General features: G+C 43.8%; 1 protein-coding gene across 1 annotated transcript in view; it reads right to left on the bottom strand.

The window, feature by feature from the left end:
- The window catches only part of Hs6st3 (heparan sulfate 6-O-sulfotransferase 3), a 714453-nt gene extending 693749 nt beyond the window's left edge, over positions 1–20704 (bottom strand). Inside the window, exon 1 of the mRNA XM_006978756.4 lies at positions 19895–20704. Coding sequence (XP_006978818.1) covers positions 19895–20598 — 704 coding nt within the window. The 5' untranslated portion in view covers positions 20599–20704. The remainder of the gene's footprint in view (positions 1–19894) is intronic.
- Between the last annotated feature and the right edge of the window lie 2682 nt (positions 20705–23386).

Raw genomic sequence — 23386 nt, 5'->3', positions numbered from 1 at the left:
GAATAGTTCCTTGCCACAGTTAAGTGAGTTGTGTGGCCTTTTAATTATGTCTTCTGAAGTCTTTACCACACCTTCCAGGGAATGTTAACCACTGCCTCTATTGTGAGTTCAGATGACCCACTACTACCTGTGATTCAGTCTGCTGATTCACAGTGATACCAGTTCACATCTACACTCGGGCTTGATTCCCTGTCAGCCCTTCTGTCTACTAGAAAATCTGAATGTGGAAAATGACTTGCAGGGAGAAGAGGCCATGACAGAGGGGTGAGGGAGATAAGAGGGGCTGTCGTGAGAGGAACCAGAGGGCGTTACATACATATACCAAACTGTCAATCAATAAAAGAGCACACACACATCAAGAAAACCCCGTGAGTCATCTGACACCTGTATGCTTTATTTGCGAAAAGTCCCTCAGAGGGTCCTGTATTTGAATGCTTTGCCCCAGCTTGGTGACTGTTTTTGGAGACTCAAAGTTTTAGGAGGTACTCACTAAAGGGAGAGGTAAATGGGGGGTGACACCGAGGTATACAGCCCAGCTCTGCTCCTGTCTGCTCCTATCCCCTCAGCCACAAGCTGCTGCCTCTTCCATGCCTTCTCTGCCATGACATACTACATACCGTCACATGTAAGCCCAAATAATCCTCTTTTCCTTTAAGTTGTTCCTTTGTGTGTATGTGTGCATGTGTGTATCAGTGTGTGTGTGCATGAGTGTACCTGTGTGTATCAGTGTGTGTGTGCATAAATGTATCTGTGTGCATGTGCATGTATCAGTGTGTATGTGAGTGTGCATGTGTGTATCAGTGTGTGTGCATGAGTGTACCTGTGGGTATCAGTGTGTATGTGTGCATGTGTGTATCGGTGTGTGTGTGTGTGTGTGTGTGTGTGTGTGTGTGTGTGTGTGCCTGCGCACGTGTGTGCATGTGCACACACATGCATGTGGAGGCAAAGGGGTGACACCACGTGTCTTCCTCCCCAGCTTCTTCATCTTGTTTTTGAGACATGGTCTCTCACTGAACCTAGATCTAACCAGCTAGCAAGCCCCAGAAACCCTCCTGGCTCTGCCTCCCGAGTGCTGGGATTACAGGACTACTGTGCTCTACTTTTCCCAGCAGCCGTGGGGACCTGCACTCGGGTCTCCATGCTCACACTAAGCTCTTTGCTGCCTGTCCCATCTTACCAGCTCTCGGGTTGTTTCTTGTATGTCACAGCGATGAAAACTGTGACTAATACAACTAGGCAGACTCTGCTCTGTCCTCCTGTTTGCCCTCTGGGCCTCTGCTCCGTGGCACACACTCCACATCACAGTGTAACTGCCTTGAGAAAGGCACACTCTCTGACAAGGCTTTCGACGTCCAGGGCCAGTGCAGCACCAGGCACCTCCACACTGCTCATGCGGTGTATCAGTCAGTTGCTCATCATTCTCCCATGTGAAGAAGGGAAGCTGCCACCAGCAGAGCCCTATCATCTCTGTGTGCTCGGGGGTGTCACACCATGCAGCATCAGCACAGGACCCACTGACCTCTAGTTGTACTACACACTCCACCATCAGCAGCCTCCTGTCCTGGCTCTCCTGGGCTACTTTCATTCTTCATTCCTCAGCCTTCCTTGGTCTCCCATGACCTCAATGATATCCAAGGTCACTAACACCAGTGTCACTTATGGATCTGCCTCCAATCCTTCTCCAGGGCAGAAGGACAGCAGATCCTGGACAAATATAAGTATCTCTCCAAATGTAGAAAATAAAGCTATAGACCAAACATGGGAAAGCCTACCTGTCCATTCTACACAAACAATTTGCCACTTTTTGGAAGCTGTAAACTTACCTTTTAGCACATCCTTATCCTGAGCCATCTCATTAAAGCCAAAGGTAATCTGAAATAGTCTAACATTGTTTTATGAAAGTGACTTATCTCCTTAGGAAAACCCAACTTCTCAGAAACCTATCTACTTACATCCTGACTCACGATAGTGTATTCCAACTCACATTCAATATTACCTGTGACATCATCTGCCTGCTGGAAAATCTTACACATTTAGCAACACTAGAGATAAAATTTCCCCTCAAGTGGGAGACATCCAGATAATAAAGGCTTCATATCTATGGAATCAATGCCTAAAACTTAAAGAAGGTTTAAAGATAGAAAACAAGTAAATGTCATTGACAAATATTATTTTGTCCAAATGTTGAACAAAATGTTATTTCTCATTTAGCACAATAGAAGGTATGGGTCAAGTTCATGAATGTTTTGTTTGATATAATGCTGCCCTTTGACCTCTTCAATATTCTGGAATTCCTATGCCTCCAATGAAATGCTAAAATACTAAAATACTTTTTACCCTTTTCTACAGAGAGCTATTCATTTTCTTTAACTTCCTACACGTGTTTTTGTGTCCATTTTTTATTTTTATCCCATCTCTTCTCTTCATCTTTTTCCTTCCCACTGTCCTGCAAACTAAACAGCTCAGAATTATGATTTTAAATGAGGAATAATACATCCACAGTCTTCTGAAGCACATGGCAGCTTTTGTCCTTTCCCCATGGGACCAGTGGCATGCTACCACAGAGAGAAAGAGACAGACAGAGCCAGAGACCAGGAGATAAAGGCCGAGAGGAAGACACAAAGATGAATGGCATGGTCACTTCATAGCACAACATCAGATACAGTATCTTGTCCCTTCAGGGGCATTCTTATTGAAATCATTGCATGAAAGTCAATATTTGGGGTAAAGGGATGAGTTTAAGATTCTCCTCTTGAAGGGAAGTTTTTATATTTATATATCATATTTATAGACAGGATTTAGCAATGACTTTACTGCTTAAAATTTTGAATTCAAAAATTCATATCGAATCAAAATTAATTACTTCAGCCGGGCGGTGGTGGCACACACCTTTAATCCCAGCACTCGGGACGCAGAGCCAGGCGGATCTCTGTGAGTTCAAGGCCAGCCTGGGCTACCAAGTGAGTCCCAGGAAAGGTGCAAAGCTACACAGAGAAACCCTGTCTCGAAAAAACAAAAAAAAAAATTAATTACTTCAGTCCAGCATAATTCCCAAAGCCCTCAACATACACCACCCCACTTTCAACTCAATATTACCCCTCCTTCTTTAGCTAATTCAAATCCTCTATTTTCTTTCTTGTTCATTGCTGCAAACATTTGCACTCATTTTTTTCAGCATGCTTTCCTTGGAATTTTTACAAAAAGTTCTAATTACAATGCCAGAAATTGACTTAAATATTTTCATACATAATCATTTTCAAATGATTTTTGTCTGTAACTTACATAACTGTGATTTTATTCCCTGAGAACCAGGACCAAGTCATCTCCACAGTGCCTGATGCTGGGCTCTATACAATCACAAATGAATGAATCAGTCAATCCAGACATTTCCTCTGGGGTCAGGTAGAGAAAGAAAACAAATTTAAGGTAAAATCAGCCCACAGTTGTAAACTATTACTTACTCTACCTGGCCTTGTACTTAGGGTCCAATCACTGACTTCCACTCTCTTTTGAAACCCACATTCTGTAGCTTACATTCGTGAAATTAACTGAATTTGTTGAATCAGTTTGATAATGACCATTATGAAGGAAGAGAGATTTATAGTCACAGATCCTTGGGGACACAAGGCATAGATTGCCACATATCGTCACACAGGGAGCATCAGAGTACATCAGAAAGACAGGCAGAAAGGGGGCTAAAAACATGGGCAAGATCCTTTATTAAGGTTTTCATGAAAAGAAATGGTGAAGCAGGGTGACTCTTTTCCCTTGCTCTTTCAGCCTGCCCAGGAGCATAGACGCTGTCTCCAGTTGTCAGCATCTGTTTTTAGGTGATTAAGTAAACAAATAGTGGCATTGAAGAGTTCGTTAAAGGTAGTACTTGGAATTACCCTGCCGTGCTTGTCATTGTTGTGGTTCACAGGCATGGCAGCTGGGTAGGACTGTCGGGTGTTTCCCAACTGTGGAAGCTAGGATACAGTAATGGCAAAAATACCTTGGTGGTAATCAACAGCTCTCCAGTTGGACATACAACACACACAACAAGAGGAAAATCATGCCTGGTACCAGGAACCTAGTCAACTGCTCAGGTCTAGTGATGTCATGGATCTTGGAGGAAAATGCACAACCACTCCTTTACTAAACCAACATAATCCTTCACTACATTCTAAATATTTTTCTTATATCCACAGATAAATGTGGCTCTTATTATTCATCAAGAAAAATTCTCTTTGCAATAGATGGAGACCATTAAAGAAAACCACATCTGATCAAAATGCAGAGTTGTGGCCCAGTCCCAACGGATACATCTACAAAACAACTCCTGCACCTAACACTCAGGGGTCATTGTGGAAGAGGGAGTGGAGAGACTTTAAGAGCCTGAGGATCGGGCAGTTTGCTGTGAGATTGTGTCTCTTATTAATCTCAGGACCCATAAAATCTCACCAACATGACTGTCAAAAGGTGAGCTGAACAAGATTAACAACAGCCATGCTAATGTGAATAGAGGAAATCTAGGAAGCCTCAACAATCCACAAAGAACTACAGGCAACTAAGGAATGGTGGGAGTGGGAAAAACAGTGTGTGGGAAGAGCACACCAACTTACTCAATACTATTGGTCCCTGAAAACATATACATATGAGTACCATACAGTCTGAGAAGGTAGTATTATAGTTATATATATATATATATATGTATATATATATATATATATATACATATATATATATACATATATATATATATATGAATATAAACATTATATACTTAGGAGTATGTGTATGTGTTTGTGTGTGCATGCATGTCTGTGTAACAACAATGAAAAAAAGCCATGACTTTGCCGGGCGGTGGTGGCGCACGCCTTTAATCCCAGCACTCGGGAGGCAGAGGCAGGCGGATCTCTGTGAGTTCGAGGCCAGCCAGGGCTACCAAGTGAGTCCCAGGAAAGGCGCAAAGCTACACAGAGAAACCCTGTCTCGAAAAAACCAAAAAAAAAAAAAGCCATGACTTTGAAAGAGGTGGGGATACATGTCAAGTTTGAAGGGAGGAAAGGGAAAATGGAAATGGTGTAATTATTTTATAATCTCAAAAAAATAAAAAAATATATCTTAAAAATTCATTAAGGTTATGAGTTATGAATTGAGTAGTTTTCTTCTGAAAAATATTAAAAAAATAAAAAGGTAAATCATTTACTTTATCTACAAAGTAGCTAAGTTTGAAAAGGCCAGCACCTCCAGGGGACAGCAAGATCCTAGATGTCAAAGCATAAAATATCACACTGAGAATGAGTTTTCCATCAGTCTTCTTCCAACACTCAACCCATACCAGAAGTTTTATATACTTGTAGGTCTTATCCATGCAAATCTTTCATCTTGGCATGAGCAGAAAATTCTATACCTCACCTAAGACAAGCAACCCCTAGCCAAGCCAAGACTCTTCTATTAATAGATCTTTACTATAATGGGGAATAGATCCTAGAATATTTTTTTCTGTTCTAAAATTACTTCTTGCTTTGTTTGTCATTAGCTTTGTGCAGAACAGCGCAGCAGATCATCACCTCCTCAATCAACTCAAATGAAGAAGTATGGTCTGAGTTCCCCTTCAAGACATATTAACCTATAGCTGTAGTTTATCCCTGTCATATAAAGGCACAAACACAAAATTAAAAGTATCAATTTTATGGGGACTGGAGAGATGGCTCAGCAGGTAAGGGTGTTTGTTACTCTTACAGATAACATGAGTTTAGTTCCCAGCACCCATGCTAAGCCGCTCACAACCACCTGTAAATATAACTCCAGGGATTTGACAATGTATTCTGGCTCCTGAAGGCACTACATTCACCACACTTGTGCATGAATGCACACACACACACACACACACACACACACACACACACACACACACAGAAATAAATCTTTTTTTGTTTGTTTGTTTGTTTTTGTTTTTCAAGACAGGGTTTCTCTGTGTAGCTTTGCGCCTTTCCTGGAATTCGCTTTGGAGACCAGGCTGACCTCGAACTCACAGAGATCCGCCTGCCTCTGCCTCCCGAGTGCTGGGATTAAAGGCGTGTGCCACCACCGCCCCGGCTACAAATAAATCTTAAAAGACCAATTTTAGGATCATTTCCTCAAAAATGTGAGACAATGGAGAAAGAAAAAAACATTTTTTAACCTAATCTGTACCAAATCTCGGGGGTGGGAGAGGTTCCTAAAGGTCAAAATAAAGCATGCATTTAGATCAGTCTTTTATGTCATGTTATTCCTGCTTTAGAGGAAGCTGGCCATTCCGTTAACAAGTTAGAGAGCTGAATGTGTATTTTCACACTCTCAACTTTATCTTTGTCATTCCTGGTTTTTGAAACTCTATAAAAGCTGAATAATATATTCATTGCATTTCCAAAATCCAACTTCTCTTCCCTTTCTACTTTATATTAAAAGACTTCCCACTATACAGGTGGATTTAATTTGTATGCTACGTTATACCTTACAAAGTGCTTCTACATCCATTTTCTTAACCCACAACAACTCTGAAACTGGGAAGGAAGCACACAGTCTTATCCAAATGGCCTAATAATTTGCTAAACAAAATTACTATTGCTTATTTTTTTTCTTCCATTAATTCAGGCACCATTTATTTGACGGCTAAATGTGCCAGGCACTGTTCTAGGCCCACGAGGACACAAAACAAAATCATTATCCTTGGGAGACTCTGACAAAAAGGGGTTAATACACAGAAGTAAAAGAGAACACGGGGGCCGGGCGGTGGTGGCGCACGCCTTTAATCCCAGCACTCGGGAGGCAGAGGCAGGCGGATCTCTGTGAGTTCGAGGCCAGCCTGGGCTACCAAGTGAGTTCCAGGAAAGGCGCAAAGCTACACAGAGAAACCCTGTCTCGAAAAACCAAAAAAAAAAAAAAAAAAAAAGAACACGGGGAAGCCCAAACTGAAACCCTGGCCGCCGCACTTCAGATTTGGAGCTCTTTGCAAGATGCCGTCCTTTCTCACTGATCTAGTGCATAGTGTAAAAGTGCCACTGAGGAGTCTGGTTTCTGCAAAATAACTGTCTTTGAGTTCCAAAGGGTCTCAGACTGTTCCAACTCTCTGAAGTGATCCCGCTGGTAACTCAAAATGTGACTCAATAACTATGTCCAGAACAATACTTTAGATAATCAGAGAGGAGTCCCATTCAACACACACACACACACACACACACACACACACACACACACACACACACACACACACACACACACAGGAGAGGGGCGGCCAATCCCAGTGTAGAATAGTGAACAGCAGAAGTTGGGAATTGGGAGAAGTTGGTCAGTGCATACTGTATGCACAACTGAAATACCATGCTAAACTCCATTAATATGTAAAACTACTAAACTGAAGGGAGAAAAAGAATGAACAAAAGATGGGAGGAAGGAAGGGGGACCAGGAAAGGGAGGGGAAAGGGAAGAGGGAGATGAGGAGGGCAAGGGCTGGTGGCACAGCTCGGTAGTGGAGCACTGTGCCCAGCGTGTGAAAGGCCATGGATTCTATGCCCACCCCACCCTCCAAAAAAGAAAGACATTCAGACACCGAGCACAACATACCTAGAGAATTGTTAAGTACTAATTAATAACTTGCACAAGTATACACCTTTAATATTAACAGTCGTCTGCCCATACACATTTCCTACTGGGAGGCGCCTCACGCATTCTGCTCAGCCTGTTTCCATCTCAGGCCACTCACTGGTAAGCTCAATAGCTCCATGTGACATTAGTAATTCATGACTTGCTTGGAAAGTGCAGGGACAGCACTACCACAGACCTAACACAGTGAATATCTCAGTAGAAAGAAATTAACAAATGAATTGCTACAGATCAATAGGTGTTGAAGAGAAAATTACAGTGATGGTAAAGCTTAAATAATTTATACACAATATTGATTTTTTCATTATATTAATTATTCTTTATAGCACACATAAGGAACTTGGAGAATAAAACCTTCAGAGCAAAGAGATTTATCTGCAGTGATGTTTTAGGCTTCAGCCTAAATGTAAAAGGCAAACAATGTACCTTGATAGTCACAAATATTTTAGGTTAATAAATGAACTCAATACTCCCAATGCACCTAAATTTCTCCATGTTGTTAAAAGTTTTCCTATACAAATGTTTTTTATAGACACCATTGGAAATAGCCAAAGAAATCTTAATAAAAAAAAGTTAGAAATAAACTGGGCGGTGGTGGCACACACCTTTAATCCCAGCACTCTGGAGGCAGAGGCAGGCAGTGAGCTTGAGGCTAGCCTGGTCTACAGACCGATTTCCAGGACAGGCTCCAAAGCTACACAGAGAAACCCTGTCTCAAAAGGAAATTCCCCCCAAAAAAATATTAGAAATAGAGGCAGACATGGACATTCCCGTCACCTCAGCACTGGAGCCAGAGGCAGGAGAACAGGGAGCCGAAGGCCAGCCTGGGCTACATGGTGAGATCAAGGCCACCGAGGCCATATAGGGAGACTTTGTCTCAAGTAAACATATGAAAAATTTAGAAATGGGATAACCATGAATCCATCTCTTTTATTGTGTGTGGACAGTTTAATTAGAAACTATGTGAGGAAGAAATAGTTCTCGACACCTTGTTCAGATTTTTTAATTTGTTTATTATTCATTTATTATCTATTTTACATCCCAGCTGCAGTTTCCCTCCCTCCTCTCCTCCCAGTTCCTCCCCCCAACCCCCTTTGTTCCCACCCCCCATCCACTCCCCCTCTGATTCTATTCAGGAAAGGGCAGGCCTCCCCTGGATATCAACAAAACATGGCCTATCAAGTTGCTGTAAGACTAAGCACCTCCCCATGTATTAAGACTGGACAAGGCGACCCAGTATGAGGTCCCAAAGGCCATAAAAGAGTCAGAGACAGCTCTGATCCCACGGTTAGGAGTGTCACAAGAAGACCAAGCTACACAACTGTGATACATATGCAGAGTACCTAGGTCAGTCCCGTGCAGGCTCCCTGGTGGTCGGTTCAGTCTCTGTGAGCTCCCATGAGCCCAGGTTTGTTGGTTCTGTGAGTTTTCTTGTGATGTCCTTGATCCCTTTGGCCCCTACAGTCCTTTCTCCTTGTCTTCTGCAGGATTCCCCAGGCTCTGCCTAATGTTTGGCTGTGGGTCTGCATCTGTTTCCATCAGCGGCTGGATGACACCCTCTGAGGACAATTAGACTAGGCACCAATCTGGTCACAAGAGATGGCCAGTTCAGGCTATGTATCTCCGATTACTAGGATTCTTAGCTGGGGTCATCCTTATAGACTCCTGGGACAGTCCCTTGTGCTAGGTTTTTACCTGACCCCAAAATGTGCCCCCCTTTCCAGTAGTCTCTTTCAGTACTTTCCCCTTTCCCTCCCCCAACCTGCTCAGATTTTTTTTTTTAAGTAGCTGGACTTAAATCCAGTTCAACAAGATACTTAGAACTGATAGTTTGTCTAGGCAGCACAAGTCATTTCCCAAGGCAATTTTATCGTGATAAGAAACTTCATACAATAACAAAGGCCTGAGCATGGTATTATGCTGTGGATACCACTCTATATAAATAAAACACTGATGGCCAGTGACCAGGCAGGAAGTATAGGCGGGACAAAGAGAGAGGAGAATTGGGGAAACAGGAAGAAGGAGGAGAGACACTGCAGCCGCCGCCAGGACAAGCAGCATGTGAAGACTCTGGTAAGCCATGAGCCACGTGGCAAGGTATAGATTTATAGAAATGGGTTAATTTAAGATAAAAGAACAGTTAACAAGAAGCCTGCCATGGCCATACAGTTTATAAGTGATATATGCGTCTGAGTGATTATTTTATAAGTGGATTGTGGGACTGTGGGGCTTAGGAAACCTGGAGAGAAGCTCTCCAGCAACAGTATTATGCCAGGTTGCTCAGACTATAGCTGTATCATAAAGCAGTGAACTAGAGAGAACACAAGGGGATGGTGGATATAGAGAAGCAATGGATCTGCTCTCCATGGATGACCCAAAGTCCCTTCCTATGGATAAGAGAATAACACACTCCCATGGATCCCAGGGAGAGTATATGCATAGATATCTAATTGGATATTAGTTTTGATACCTATAAATAGTAACAGTTTACTTACAGCATTTGACTCTCAAAAGTAAAGTAATAAGTATAGGCTTCTTTGGTTCTTGTGCCTATTAATTCTATTTAAAAATCTTCCAGCATTTAATGTTAGGATATTTTTCAATTAGCATACAAAGTAACAACAGGTTTCCTTATAGCATTTTCTTACTTAGATAGCTTTAGTTGACCGCGCACACACTCACGCACGCACCATCATATGCCCAGCCCCTGTCTACAGCCCCTCCCACCCTGGTATTCCCCTTTTTACTTTCCTATCACATGATGACCCTCCTCCACCCTCTTCCTTCAGGCATCTTTTGTGTCATCTCATGGGCCGCTGCAAAGTGTTTCGCCTTTACTCACAGCTACTCTCACATAAATAAAAAATGTTCACACTATTCTGCATAGAAAGATTCTGGTATGCGTACTTTAAAGAACACCATGCCTTCTCCATATACATACAGCCATATTTTAAAAGTCTTTCAAAATTAAAAGTAAATATATTTAGATACTTTCAAACGACACTATTTCTATCTCTCTCTCTTCTCCTTCTCTTCCTCTTCTTATTCTTCTCCCCCTTCCCCTTCTCACCCTCTCTCTCCCCATGTTTCATAAAACTATTGCTCATAAATGTTATTCTGGAGACTGTTAATGCTTGTGAAACAGTCTAAGCAACAGCGAGCATTCAGTCTCATAAATACGATTTTGCAGACTGCAGCCACTTCGGCACACTGCTTGTCACGCTTTAACTAATATTGCTCTATAACTCCAAATATATAAAATGCTGCACATAGATATAATATAAAATATGTGTTGTCTACTGTGCATCCTAACACGGATCTAACAGCCCAAATCTGTCACTATTAACCAACTGGTTCAGGTGCATTCTGGTGACAAATATCCAAAATAGCATGACTTTTTTTAATTCGGCAAATGTCCCTGTAGTTACTTTCCTTTTGTAAAGGATCCATCTCTTCTTTCATCATTCTTTAAGTTGATACTGCATTCTGTGCAGAAGAGATGCATGCAACACAGTTATCTGTTCTTCACCTCATTTGTTGACAAGAACCGGGACATCCATAAAATGGTGAAGCAACTCAAATTATTTGAAGACACTGTGTAAATCACTCTCCAGATTCAGCAGTTCCATACCTACAACTCTGGGTTTGCTTCCATCCTTCTCTGCCTCACTGGAGTCCATGAAATATATCAACTAACTAGTTTCCATACCTTTTAGCTTCCAGGTAGAGTCACTCAGTAGAAGACAATGAGGAAAGATGTACAGGTAAGAGGAGAAAATGGTCAGGATATATCCTCCAAACCTTTTCCTTCTCTATGCCTCAGTCAGGTCCATAGTTGCAGCAGAAGGAGATTTCTATAAACAGCTCTTATCCCATATACCTCTTCTTGGGTTTCTCCTACTGAGACAGTATCTCCTGTTAGCCACCAGCATACAATAAATATAATAACACCAGTCTTCCCCATTGCTACTTCATATCCAGCTGCTATCCAGATGGACTAACAATCTCCCTTTGTTATTAATTAAAAGGTACCTGGAGGTCCAATGTCCATTCTTTTATCCCAGTCTGGACCTCTATGACATATATGACTTTAAAATCTCAATTGGTGCCAGGACCCATACTAATTAAGCCAGGGATGCTGTAAGACTGTAACATGCTACAAAAGAGAAGGTATTTAGGGGCTGGAGAGATAGCTCAGGAGTTAGGAACACTGGCTGTTCTTCAAGAGGACCTGGGTTCAATTCCCAGCACCCACATGGCAGATCACAACTGTCTCTAACTCCAGTTCCATGAGATCTGACACCTTCACACCAGTGTACATAAAATAAAAAATTATTTTTAAAAAAAAAAAGAGAAGGTATTTATTAGTAAATACATAGCAGCAACATTTAAATATAGTCATATCCAAAACAGATAGCCTGTTGGATAGCTGATAGCATCTTATAAGTACATAAAGAAGACAGAGCCACTGTATACAGGGCAAAGTTTTGTTTGCTCCATTCAATGTCACCTCCTTCTGGTTTAGCTCTCTTTGAGTTCACTCATCTTGATCACTTTGGTCTTTCTCCTCCTCTGTCGAAATGCACAGTCCATGCCATCACCCTGTTCGCTCCTCCTTCGCATATGGCCTTGTTCTTTACTGAAATACAGGTGTCTTCTCAGACTGCCATCGCGCACTAAGTTCTAACTCTTTAAACCTGTCTTTGCTCATCTTTCTGTGTCTGCTTTAGCTTTAGACATAAACCATAGAAATCTACAGGTTTCTAATTGTGGTCCATCAAACAGGTTTGTAATTACATACCCAGAATCTTGAATTCTTTGGAAGAATATTCTGTAAATCTAATGAATAAATACCAAGGAAGTCAAGGTGATTGACATTCATGACATCTTGTGTTTATAGAGAAATTAGAATGCACAGTCCAACATAAATCCACGGTGTTAGATGAAGGGTTCTTAAAACAAATGACAGTACTTACCAATAAAAGCATGGTTAGATATTAATAATAGCAATGAACTAAAAATATTTATGTGCCCACAGGCAACTAATTCAATTTCACTGCAGGACTTTTTCATGTATGAATTTAATTGTGTATGTTTAAACATTTTATTGCTGTTTCATTAATTTCCCATTAGAAAAAAAACAGTATGCTTGGGGGAAAATACTTCACTTTTCCATTTAACTAAGTACCCACTCAGTGTCCCTCGTACTCTGTGAATCAACATTGACTTTTTCTCCTTCACAGCCATTTCTTTTGTGTTACAACTCATCATTGACTTCTACTCTATTCAGATAAAGATTCCAGATTCCCAGAGGATAACACAGCTTTCATTTTATCTTTACACATTACAAGATGTATGTATATGACAAGTCCCAAGAAAATATAATGGCTAACCATATATACGACTTCCTAAATCTTTTCTAAGGGCACAGCATAGGTTATTGATGCTTAGATTATAGTGTAAGTTATAACACTCTTACCACTCCCCATTTTCCAAAAAAGCAATGGACATGTAGAGCAGGTGACTGATAGGCCAAGGTCACATAACAAGAGGCTGAACCACATTAAAATCCCCAGGGTTTGACTTTGGAATTCAACTCTAAACCTTTAATTGTGTTCACAAATCAGAGAGCAGCATTGTTTTCAGTTGCTAATAAGTTTGTCATTAGATTCCTACAATTTCTCTTGAGAATGCTTTCCTAATTCATTCTCTCTTCCATTGGTCCCCCAACAACACATTCTCCAACCAGACCAACCCAACTCTGCTATCTGGTTTGACCAATAGTGATCACAAGTCAAAATATACCTAAGATGATGTAAACCTCTGTCCTCCATCCATCCTTCCAGCTCAACATGATATTTTTGCTAAATTAAAAATGTATAATGAAATAACCTTTCCAAAATTCAGTCTATCTGTGTGTTCCCAAATAAACTGATATCCTTCTTATTATAAGAAGAGAATCTACACACATAGCACAATAAACCTTATCTTTCTTACTTTTCCTTTTCTCTTGGACAATCAAATGGAGCATCTTGCTAGTTGTGGATCTCAACTGCTAACAAGTTGAATTTACACCCAAAATAACAGCCATGAAGCAAAGTGTCCGATCATTTTCTAAAGGACCACAATCTTGTCAATTACACCATAATTTTTAAAGGCAATCTAAAAGCAGGCATTTACTGAGCATCTTCCATGGGATAATCTCTGTGCTGAGCACTTCATGTGTGTTTTACAGAGCAACAGTATATGCCACAGGAAGATTAAAAACAAATAACACTCTCTAAGCTAACATCATTTGAGTACACTTTCCAACATATCGTTAAATGCTCAGCTATAACTGATATAAAGTACCATTAGCCAATTAAAATCAACAGAGAATTTATCCATGATATTCAACATCTAGAAATTTTAAACACATGGTAACTGATTATTACAAAATACATAAATAAGAGTTCCCTATTCAATTAATTTCATAATAGCCCTACCCAATGATGTATTTTGTAACTCTTAAAGTCACATTAGGGTTTGACAGTATCAAACTGTTAATCCATTATCAAGCATAAATAATTTTCAGATGCCCTAAGATTCTGATTATCTTTAGTCAACGGGAGATGATAATAATTAGCTTTAAGGAATCATAGAAGAGTCTGAGACTAAGCAAAACCACATCATTGGCTAAATTTACCTTGCTTCTAATTATCACTCAAACATTTCTGTTTCTCAAAAGTTGAGCCTACCAAAAACCCCCACAGTAACCAGCGAGAGAAGGCAGTGGAATACATCATCTGTTATGATTAACTATTGGCAGTTATATCCTCACCACTCAGAAAACCAAAGGTGTTTAACTTCTTCCTGACTCACAGAAATATTGGTGATTTGAGACAGAGGAGATCCTTTAAGGGGCCTCCTTGCCATGAACAAGCAAGTGGCACAGTGTGTCGACAGAACAAAACCTTATCTCTTTAGTTTTTACACGGCACACAAACCTTGTGGGAAAAAAATTAACCTTCTTGGCAGCTCAGCACTTTTAATTACAAGAGATGGCAAACAGAGCATGCTTTCTACAGCAGTGCAGGCTACTGTAGCCCAGAATCTCTGAGTCGGAGCTCTGCAGAAGACGTATATTCCAGCATGCTGTCTATAGGCAAAGCCGATGAGGTTTCAAAGCAGTTCTGTTTGTTTGTTTGTTTGATTGCTGTAGGGTGAGTTGTGTTGTGTCTTCTTATCTGTTAAGAAAACAATGTCATTAAAGGTCCCACTGCTTTGGGCTCTGCATGTGCAGGCAATCTCTTCTCTGGGGTTGTGCTGTACTGAAGTTTCCTGGTAGAAATATTCCTGAATGCTAGAGAGCTGATTCATTTATGATCTTGGCTCTTCTTTTCCAGTCACGTGGTAGGAAGGAAGAAGAACCCCTCAGTTCAGCTGAGCTTTGAACTAAGGACTCTTAAGGAAAGGGCCACCCAGGCTGTCTTTTCCCAGGAAGGAATTTCATCAGTGGTTAACCAGACACTGCCAAAGTTCCCACTGCTGGGGACCACCTCACTTCACAGAAGAGTTCATGCTGACTGAAGACAGCTACAAAGTTTATGAAGCTCTTTCTCAAGTTGAAACCCCACCAAGTCTCATCCTGATTCTACATTCGGGGTTGATATGAAACAAGTCTCCTTTACCTTCCACGCCTCCTTCTTTTGAGTACTGAAGGCAAAATTGATGTTTCTCCTTACTTTTTCCATGTTCACAGTAAACATTACCTATGCCTTCAATGACTGTGAATATGGCTTTCAGATATCAATGAATGCTTATCAATCAGATGTCAATCAAGACGAATTATCATTTGCTTAAAAGCATTCTTTCAGTAGAATGCAAAGATGACTGAAGGTTCATTTCTCTCATTGATTAGCAACTGTACTTGACACTAGTGAACATCCTGTGGTCCACCCAGACACTGCATCTATACTAGCATCTTTTTTTCTGATCACGTACACACACACACACACACACACACACACACACACACACACACACACACCACGCATGCATGTGCACGTGTGTGTTATGGAAATGGTTTGGTGATAAAAAGTGAGTCAAAGAACTTCATCATCCTGACCACAGTGATTGGCTGAAAATGTCACAAGGTCCAAGCTGAAATTAACCTGAGTTAATTTCTCCAAGATTGAAAATTGAAGCTCGGTGAAGGCCTGCTTCCCTGTCTCCCTGCGGAGTATTTAGGCATAGAAGTCATTTACCTGCCTCATGTGTTGAGGTCCTCCGCCAGAACATGCACAGGAATGTGGGGAGAAGGATCCCATGATTCCAGTCATTGCTAAAACCACCGCCACATTTTCCCGTTCTGTCGTATACTTACATAAGTCAGCAATCCCCACACACACACTTGAAGTGGGTTTATATCGCTTGCAGCACAGAGTTCTATCTAGGTACCAAATCCATAGGAAATCAGCCATCCTAATAGGATCAATGGAACATGAGTCACAACAGAAAACATACTCTCGACATCCTACTGGAGGATAGATATGGAAGAGCATCTTCTTGCAGTGTGCAAGAGAAGATGGTACCCACTTCCCAAGGTTAAAGCTACCTTTCCTGACAGGCAGGCTCACACAAGATCAGCACTACTCAAAACCACATTCCCATTACTGTCAGAGCACCTGACATATTAGAAGAGTTAATTAAGACAGTCCTCTCCATGATCTACAGACAGAGACGTCACAGTAGTCAGAGCACTGAACAGAGCAACAAAATTCCCTCAGGAAAATTCAATAACTTCACCTCACCTTTTTAGTGTTAGAATGCTCATCAAAATTGGGATTCGTTTTCTCTTCAGTGGTTTTTATCTTTTTTATTTTGCTATTAAATGCTATGATTCCATCCATACTCCGTATTGGTAAAGAGCATTCTCCTAAAGCTTAGGCTATATAGATAAAGGGAAGGAAACATAAAGTAAAAAGGAGCCCGGGCTGGGGAGATGGCTCAGTGAGTAAAGCTTTTGCCACATAAGCATGAGGACCTGAGTTCAGAACCCCGGAACCTGTACAAAGCCAGACACCATGGCTGTGATCCCAGCATTCCTGTGATGAGATGGAAGCCAGAGACAGGAGAATCTTCAAAAGCTCACAGACCCTTCAGCCTGGTGTGAGCATCTGCTATCAAGAGACAAGCCTCAAGCAAGGTGAAGTCTGACCTCTGACCTCCACAAGTACTCCACAGCATGCGTATGCCCAATATGCCCAGCCCCCAAAACCAGCCCCACCCCACTCTCTCTCACACATACACACACACAAGATTTTTAAAGAAGAATACACACCAGACCGTGAGACTGGACCACCTACTGAGGAAGTGATGAGAGGAAAAACATCACACAAAGGAAGAAATCCTTGGAAAATGACTGTTTTAAGTGATGCAGGCAAACCATCTTCCTGTTGGCTTCCAATCCCATCCCAATCACTATCTGTAGTCAGAACTCACCTTTGTGATATCCTGTGGTCTTGCCCCTTCCTGAGCCTATAAAATCCATATGATACTTCCTTCAATCCCCCATGTTCTCTCAGAGTTGGCTTCCTCTCTTCTGTCTCTACCCTGGATGTCCCTCCCTCCGCTCCCACTACCCAATCACCATACGTACAGGTATTAAATATTAAGAATTATATACCAGCATAGTGTACTGTGTAGACATACTATGCTAAGTATGTTCCATCGATTAGTTCCATTTAGTTCTCAAAACACACCTACATGGGACATCCTAATTACTATTTGCACTACAAAGGGGAGAGAATTGAGACTGAGGCTCTGAAAGAGTGTAACACACAACATGCAAGATCCACGTTCTCCCGGCTCCAGAGTCTTGCATTTACCAATAAGTGATCCACGAGGGCATTGATCCTTAGGAGAAATGGGGAGGAGCTGCCAAGAGGGGTCCAGAAACAGAGAGCCCAGGGAAATGAAGCCAACAGGAGCTCCTTCTCAATTTTGCTTAGAGGCAGCCCTATTTGAAGTAGAACCTTGTTCCCATTATGTAGCAATAGATTATCTGCCATTTTGCATTGTGGAAATGTACCCTCCATTATCCAGGCTAATCTTGTTGACTGTAGAATGCTGTACACAGACATTACAATGACAGACAACTAATTCAATCTTCTCTGCTAGCACGATGCTACTATTAACGTCTCTTCAATTCCTTCCCTATAGCTTTTGATGCAGAGCACTTCACATACATCACAGCTATTCCTTCCTACAGTGTCTATGAGGAAAAGTGATTGAGACTCACTGGGGGAAAGGAGAAAGAGCGGAAAGAAATAAGACAGTCCCACAATGCAACACAAAACACCATAAAAAAAATAAAGAAAAACAAATTGATACAAGATGACTGATTATCTGATAACTTATGGCTCAAAAAGAAATGAATGTTTATGATCCATTGTTAAACTGAGAACATCATTTGCTTTTGATAGAAACCATGTTTGAACAGTCAAGGTGGAATTTCCCTGCCAGGAATGCAGAGATAATGTGCATCTCCTATAGAAGGGAGACCTCACAACCTGTGGCCTACACGGGGCCTTTAACAGCAGGACCATCTCATTACTTAGCCAAAACCCAGCTACGTCGTCATTTGTCTCATCTTCCTCTATTTCCTGTAAATCTTCATGTATCTATCCACTAAGACATCGTTTTGGTTTTTACCCTCAGCGGGGTTGACGTAATAATGAAAAGACTCGGTTTTACTAGAATGGAAGCAATGAAATGGGCTCACAGACTCTTTGGTCTCAGCCAGGATGTGTACTAGCTAAATTAAAAGGGCGTACCATGGGATGGTGTGTAGCAGAGACAATCACATTGAAGCAATGGTGCTGTGTGGCAGGAAGAGGGAATGTAACAATTTAAAAGTACTAAAGCTAAAATACAATGGCAGGTTCTAAAATAATGTACTATTAAAATATTTACAGGTGCAAAGTCCTTCAAAAAACTATGGCGGAAGGGCTACCAATGTCTTATTCTGGCCAATTTCTATGAAACAGAAAGAGGCATCGGGGAGAGAAAGTACTTAATAAACTGCTAGAGTAAAAAAAATAAAAAATAAAAATAAATCCCATGATGAAAGTCCACTCATTCTCGGAGAAATGAAGTAGAATTAGATGCTTCGGTAGTGGCAAATTTCAAAATCTGGGTAGCTTCCAGTAAATGAAGCTTTTCCATAATGTCAAAAGCAAAATCTGATATCAACATATTGAGCTGAGTGTTTCAATTCCTATTTCCTTACACCAAATTGTTTGAAACCTTTGAGATAAAAACTTCAATAAACTAGTGTTCTGATCTCTCAATATTTTATTCCCTTGAGCATGTCAGATTAATCTCCCGATGGCAATGGGCAGAAGATCATCTGACCATATTCTCAAGCCGGAGCATCCCTCCAAGGCTGGAAGCAGCTGCATTGGCAGCTAAGATTCCAAACTTTCTCAGTCTCCAGCTGCATTACTGTTTTAGCGGGCTAGCATCCCCTCTTGACAGTAAAGGATTCCATCTCTGCATCCACTGGGCACACTCCCAGGCACACAGTAGGCATTTAACAGATAATGGTGAAATAAGCTATGGGGGTGGCTTAAGGGGAAGAGTGGAAATCTTGCTGAGAACAGCATGAGTCCAAATCCTGGCATTGCCCAGCAACAAAGACCATCTCCAGAATTAGGGCTACCACAGGGGAACGCAAATTTGCACGTGTATCTTCAAAGCGGCATCAAAGGGATTGTTTTCTGATCTGGCAAGCAGTCACCAAGAGCCACTTAGGAGAGGATTATACTTCAGCCTCCCCATTCCTGAAAAACTCACGCTTTGTGTCTGCACTCCCAGCTCCCCTACGCTTTGCGTTTCCACCATATAATTGAAGTTCAAGATTCGACCTCTCTGGTCCAACCCAGACCCTGGATACCCTGGCTAGTCCATAGCTGTTGTGGAGTGCCCGCTCCAAATACCGTATCACCGAGTGCTAGGCACTGGGCAGAATGCACACCAGGATGGCTGTGGACACATCTGAAGGTGACAGAGGGGAGAAAGAAGCAATGGAGCATGGGAGAGGGACCAGCTCAAGACCCCTGCGGTATCCAGAGGTCCTTACCCCTCACCCAGACTCTCCGTCCCACTCGCTGGATCCCGCTGCCAAACAGTACAGAGCGCAAACAGCAAAGGGACCGGCGGGGTCGGGACTTGGGGGGGGGGGTAGGAAACAGACAAAAGCCTCATGGGACAGGGACGGTACCTGGTGTGGCTGTGGTTGCGGGGACAATCCTTCTTCTCCATGATGGCCGGCACGCAGTTGGTGAGCTCGGTCCAGTCGGCATGCAGCCCGCAGCTCCAGCCGGTGGAGAAGCGAGAGAAGAGCCAGGTCTCCTTCTTGCCCGGCCGGTGGCAGGTGCACTTTTTCTGGCCGGCTTTGCAGCTACAGGGCTGCTCCAGGCGAATGTTCTTCACCAGGTGCCGGCCGAACGTGGTGCCCCCAGTCTTCTGGATGTGCAGGAACACTATCACGTCGCGCCCTTTGATGTTGAAGTCCACGAAGCGGGTCAGGTCCTTCAGGGTGAAGTTGAAGCGGGGCACGAACCGGGGCAGGGAGCCGTTTTCGGGCGCCTCGGGATCCGGCTCCTCCTCCTCTTCCTCTTCTTCCTCCCCCGGGTCCCCCGGATCCTCATCCTCATCCTCCGGAGCCGCGACCCCTTGAGGCCCCTCGGGTGGTCCCCGGGGTGGTGGAGGCAGCTGGGGTCGCCGCTCCCACTCCTCTGGGGGCGCCTGTGCCCGTCGGGCGGGACTCGGGGCGGCGGGCGGGCGGGCCTCCCCGACGCGGGGCTGCTCCCCGAAGTTGGTGCAGGAGCTGGTGCAGGAAGGGGACACGTACTGGTACATGATGACCACGAAGAGGAGAGTGAGCACCGGCGTCAGCAGCCACTTGTTGAACCTTTCATCCATGGTCCCGCTCTCAGGCCGGCAGGTGAGGTGGCGGTGGCGGCAGCGGCAGGGGCGCGATCGGGCGCCTGCTCGGAAGTTTCAGGGACTCCGGGGCGCGGCTCGGAGCCCGCCGCTCCTCCATGCCCCTGCCGCCGAGGAGCGCGGCTGGCTGGCTGGCTGCCCCGCCGCACTCCGGGGCTTGCGGAGCCGGGGCCTACGGAGCCGGGAAGACGGGCGCCGGCGGCGGCGTGTACGGCTCCTCGCGATCCCCGGGGCGCCTGGCTGGAGCCGGCTCCTCTAGCGCCGGGACGCGGCGCTCTCAGGCTACACGGAGCATCCCGCCGCCGGTCGGCAGACGCTCTGGCGCTGGGGCGCGGGGTTCGGGTCCCGGACCTGCCCGGGGCAGCTGCGGCGGCGGCGGCGGCGAGCACAGGGGCTGCATGAAGCTCGCCAAGGCGCGGGCCAAGGGCAAAGGCGCGGCCCGGCCCCGCAGCCCCAGCCCTCCGTGTGCACCGCGCCCCGCACCTTCGCCCGCGGGTCCTCGGGTGCGCGGAGCCCGCCGCAAGTTTGCAAAGCGGCCCCTCGGCGTCGGCGAGCAAGACGCCTCTGCGGAGCCGCCTCCCGGGCGAATCGCACTACTGCTCCGGGTCCGCCCGCCCAGGCGCAGGCAACGCGCACACACTCGCTCACGCGGGCTGGCACCGCCACAACCCGCCAGCCGGTGTGACAGGAGCCCTGCTACCCGCAGCAAAAAAAAAAAACCTGCCCTAGGTACAGAGCATGCGCCAAAGCCTTCCTCAGCCCCGGAGGAGTTTCCAGGGGAGGAGTCCGCGGCTCTGCGGGGCTCGCGGTAGGCAGCTGGGGGTGGGAATCCTTTCAGCCTGGAGCCGGGGAGATCGGACAGAAAGGCTACCCGTGGAGCGAGAACGGGCCCCACGGAGGGCGTTGCTGGCGAGGAGCTGATTCCTCTGAATGGCAACATTGGCAGCTTTCTCAGAAGGAGCGTGGCCAGGAACCCGCTTGGTCTTGTTTGCGGGAATGACACCCCTATGACAGGAAGTCCCACACAGACAGGGGTTTCTTGTCCCTCCTCAGCATGGTAATGACTCCAGACTTCGCTTACTGTCTCCCCGACGCATTCAAACTGATGCTCAAGTTTGTTGCAAGCCTTCCTTAACTATTAACTATTAACGCTAAAACTTTATTCAACCAGCAACCCTTAAACGCCTGCTATGTGAAGGGCATTGTGTTCGGTGCATCCTCCATGTCTTTCACCACGAGGCCAGTTCAGCACGCAGCCATGCAGGGTATAAATGGAGTTTAAGGGTCACCTCCTAAAATTCGTTCTACTAACACAAAGTGAGCTCTTCAATGTTCAGGACTAACCTTTCCCAAGTGAAACATATCACCAACTCTCCTCACCTGTATTTCATGGCGAAGTCCTTATCCGTCCACAGATGTTTTTGGAAACTTAATTTCTCGAGGGTGTAAATTTTGAAATTGTCTCTGAATCCAATCTTTGCTTAAATACAGTTTGTGATTTTTGGGTAATGAATGGATATACCAACTAGTTCACATCAAACTGGAGTGCCTGGCCCACTCCAGTTTGGGTCTGCTAGTGTGGTTTTCCAAGAGACAAGGGACAGGGTGTTGAAATTTGGGGCAATTGGTGTGAATTCCTGGTCCAGGCCAAAGATGTCCTGGTTAGCAACCAGACATATCCACCAGCTGCGGTATCCCACACTTTCCCATCAGCCCACCTTTCTACTCGGTAGGGAAGCTGTGCTGGACTTAATTCATCCTCAGAACTGTCAGGGCCTCTTCTGTCATGTCCCATGTGCAACCATTGGTTAAAATCCAGATCTCTTTTGGGAGTGCTAACGCTTGCTCATCAGCAGGTATTTTTATTGTTCTAGACAGGTGGGGTGCTTCCCAACAAAGCGTCCCTCCTCCGCTTCTACCCGTTTTCAACTTTTAACAATTGCAACCCATATCGTACCGTTCTTGATACTGTAGAAGTCTACATCCCTGAGAAGGGTGTTGGGCAGAATGAACCGGCTTCTCTAAAGCGTTCTGGACTCTGTTTTCTCTCACTCGAGACTAAAATCCTGTTAATGAGATCATACTACACTCCAAACAGGAGTTGTTGTTTATGAAAGAGGAACCCAATAAAGCCCAGGAATTATTTCATAAATGCATCAAGTTGACAAAGGCTTTGTTTGTTTGTTTTTGTTTTGTTTTGTTTTTAAGGCTGGGGAGATAATTGATAAAATGCATGCACAAGGTCCTGGGTTTCAATTTTCAGAATTTTTTCTTATTTTTTTATTTTTATTTTTTATTTTAATTAATTAATTTGGTTTTTCGAGACAGGGTTTCTCTGTGTAGCTTTGCGCCTTTTCCTGGAACTTTTTAAAAAGCTGAGTGTGATGATCAGGGCTTGTCATCTCAGCACCGTTGTTAGGGAGGCAGAGACAAGAGACAAACAGATCACTGCATCACCCTGCTGGTTCGCCAGCTTAGCCTATTGGTAAGTTCCAGGCCAGTGATAGACTCTGCCTCAAATAAAAAGTGGATGGCATTTGAAGACAATATCCCAAGCTGTCCTCTGGCCTTCATGTGCAGGTAAGAAGTCATTATGCCTTTGTACACTATTTTGTTGGAGAAATATTGTATTTCTAGAACACTGCTTTGTATCTCATGGTTCAGTAGAGCCTTTATCGGCAAATGGATAATAGGAGTGTTGGTGATAATTTGCATAGTGGAAAGGCGCTTTTCTAGCCATCTTCTCCTTGGCTCCTCAGAACAGTAC

The sequence above is a fragment of the Peromyscus maniculatus genome, chromosome 9, assembly GCF_049852395.1.
Source record: "Peromyscus maniculatus bairdii isolate BWxNUB_F1_BW_parent chromosome 9, HU_Pman_BW_mat_3.1, whole genome shotgun sequence".
Taxonomy (NCBI): Eukaryota; Metazoa; Chordata; class Mammalia; order Rodentia; family Cricetidae; genus Peromyscus; species Peromyscus maniculatus.
This window is presented reverse-complemented; position numbering and strand designations above follow the sequence as displayed.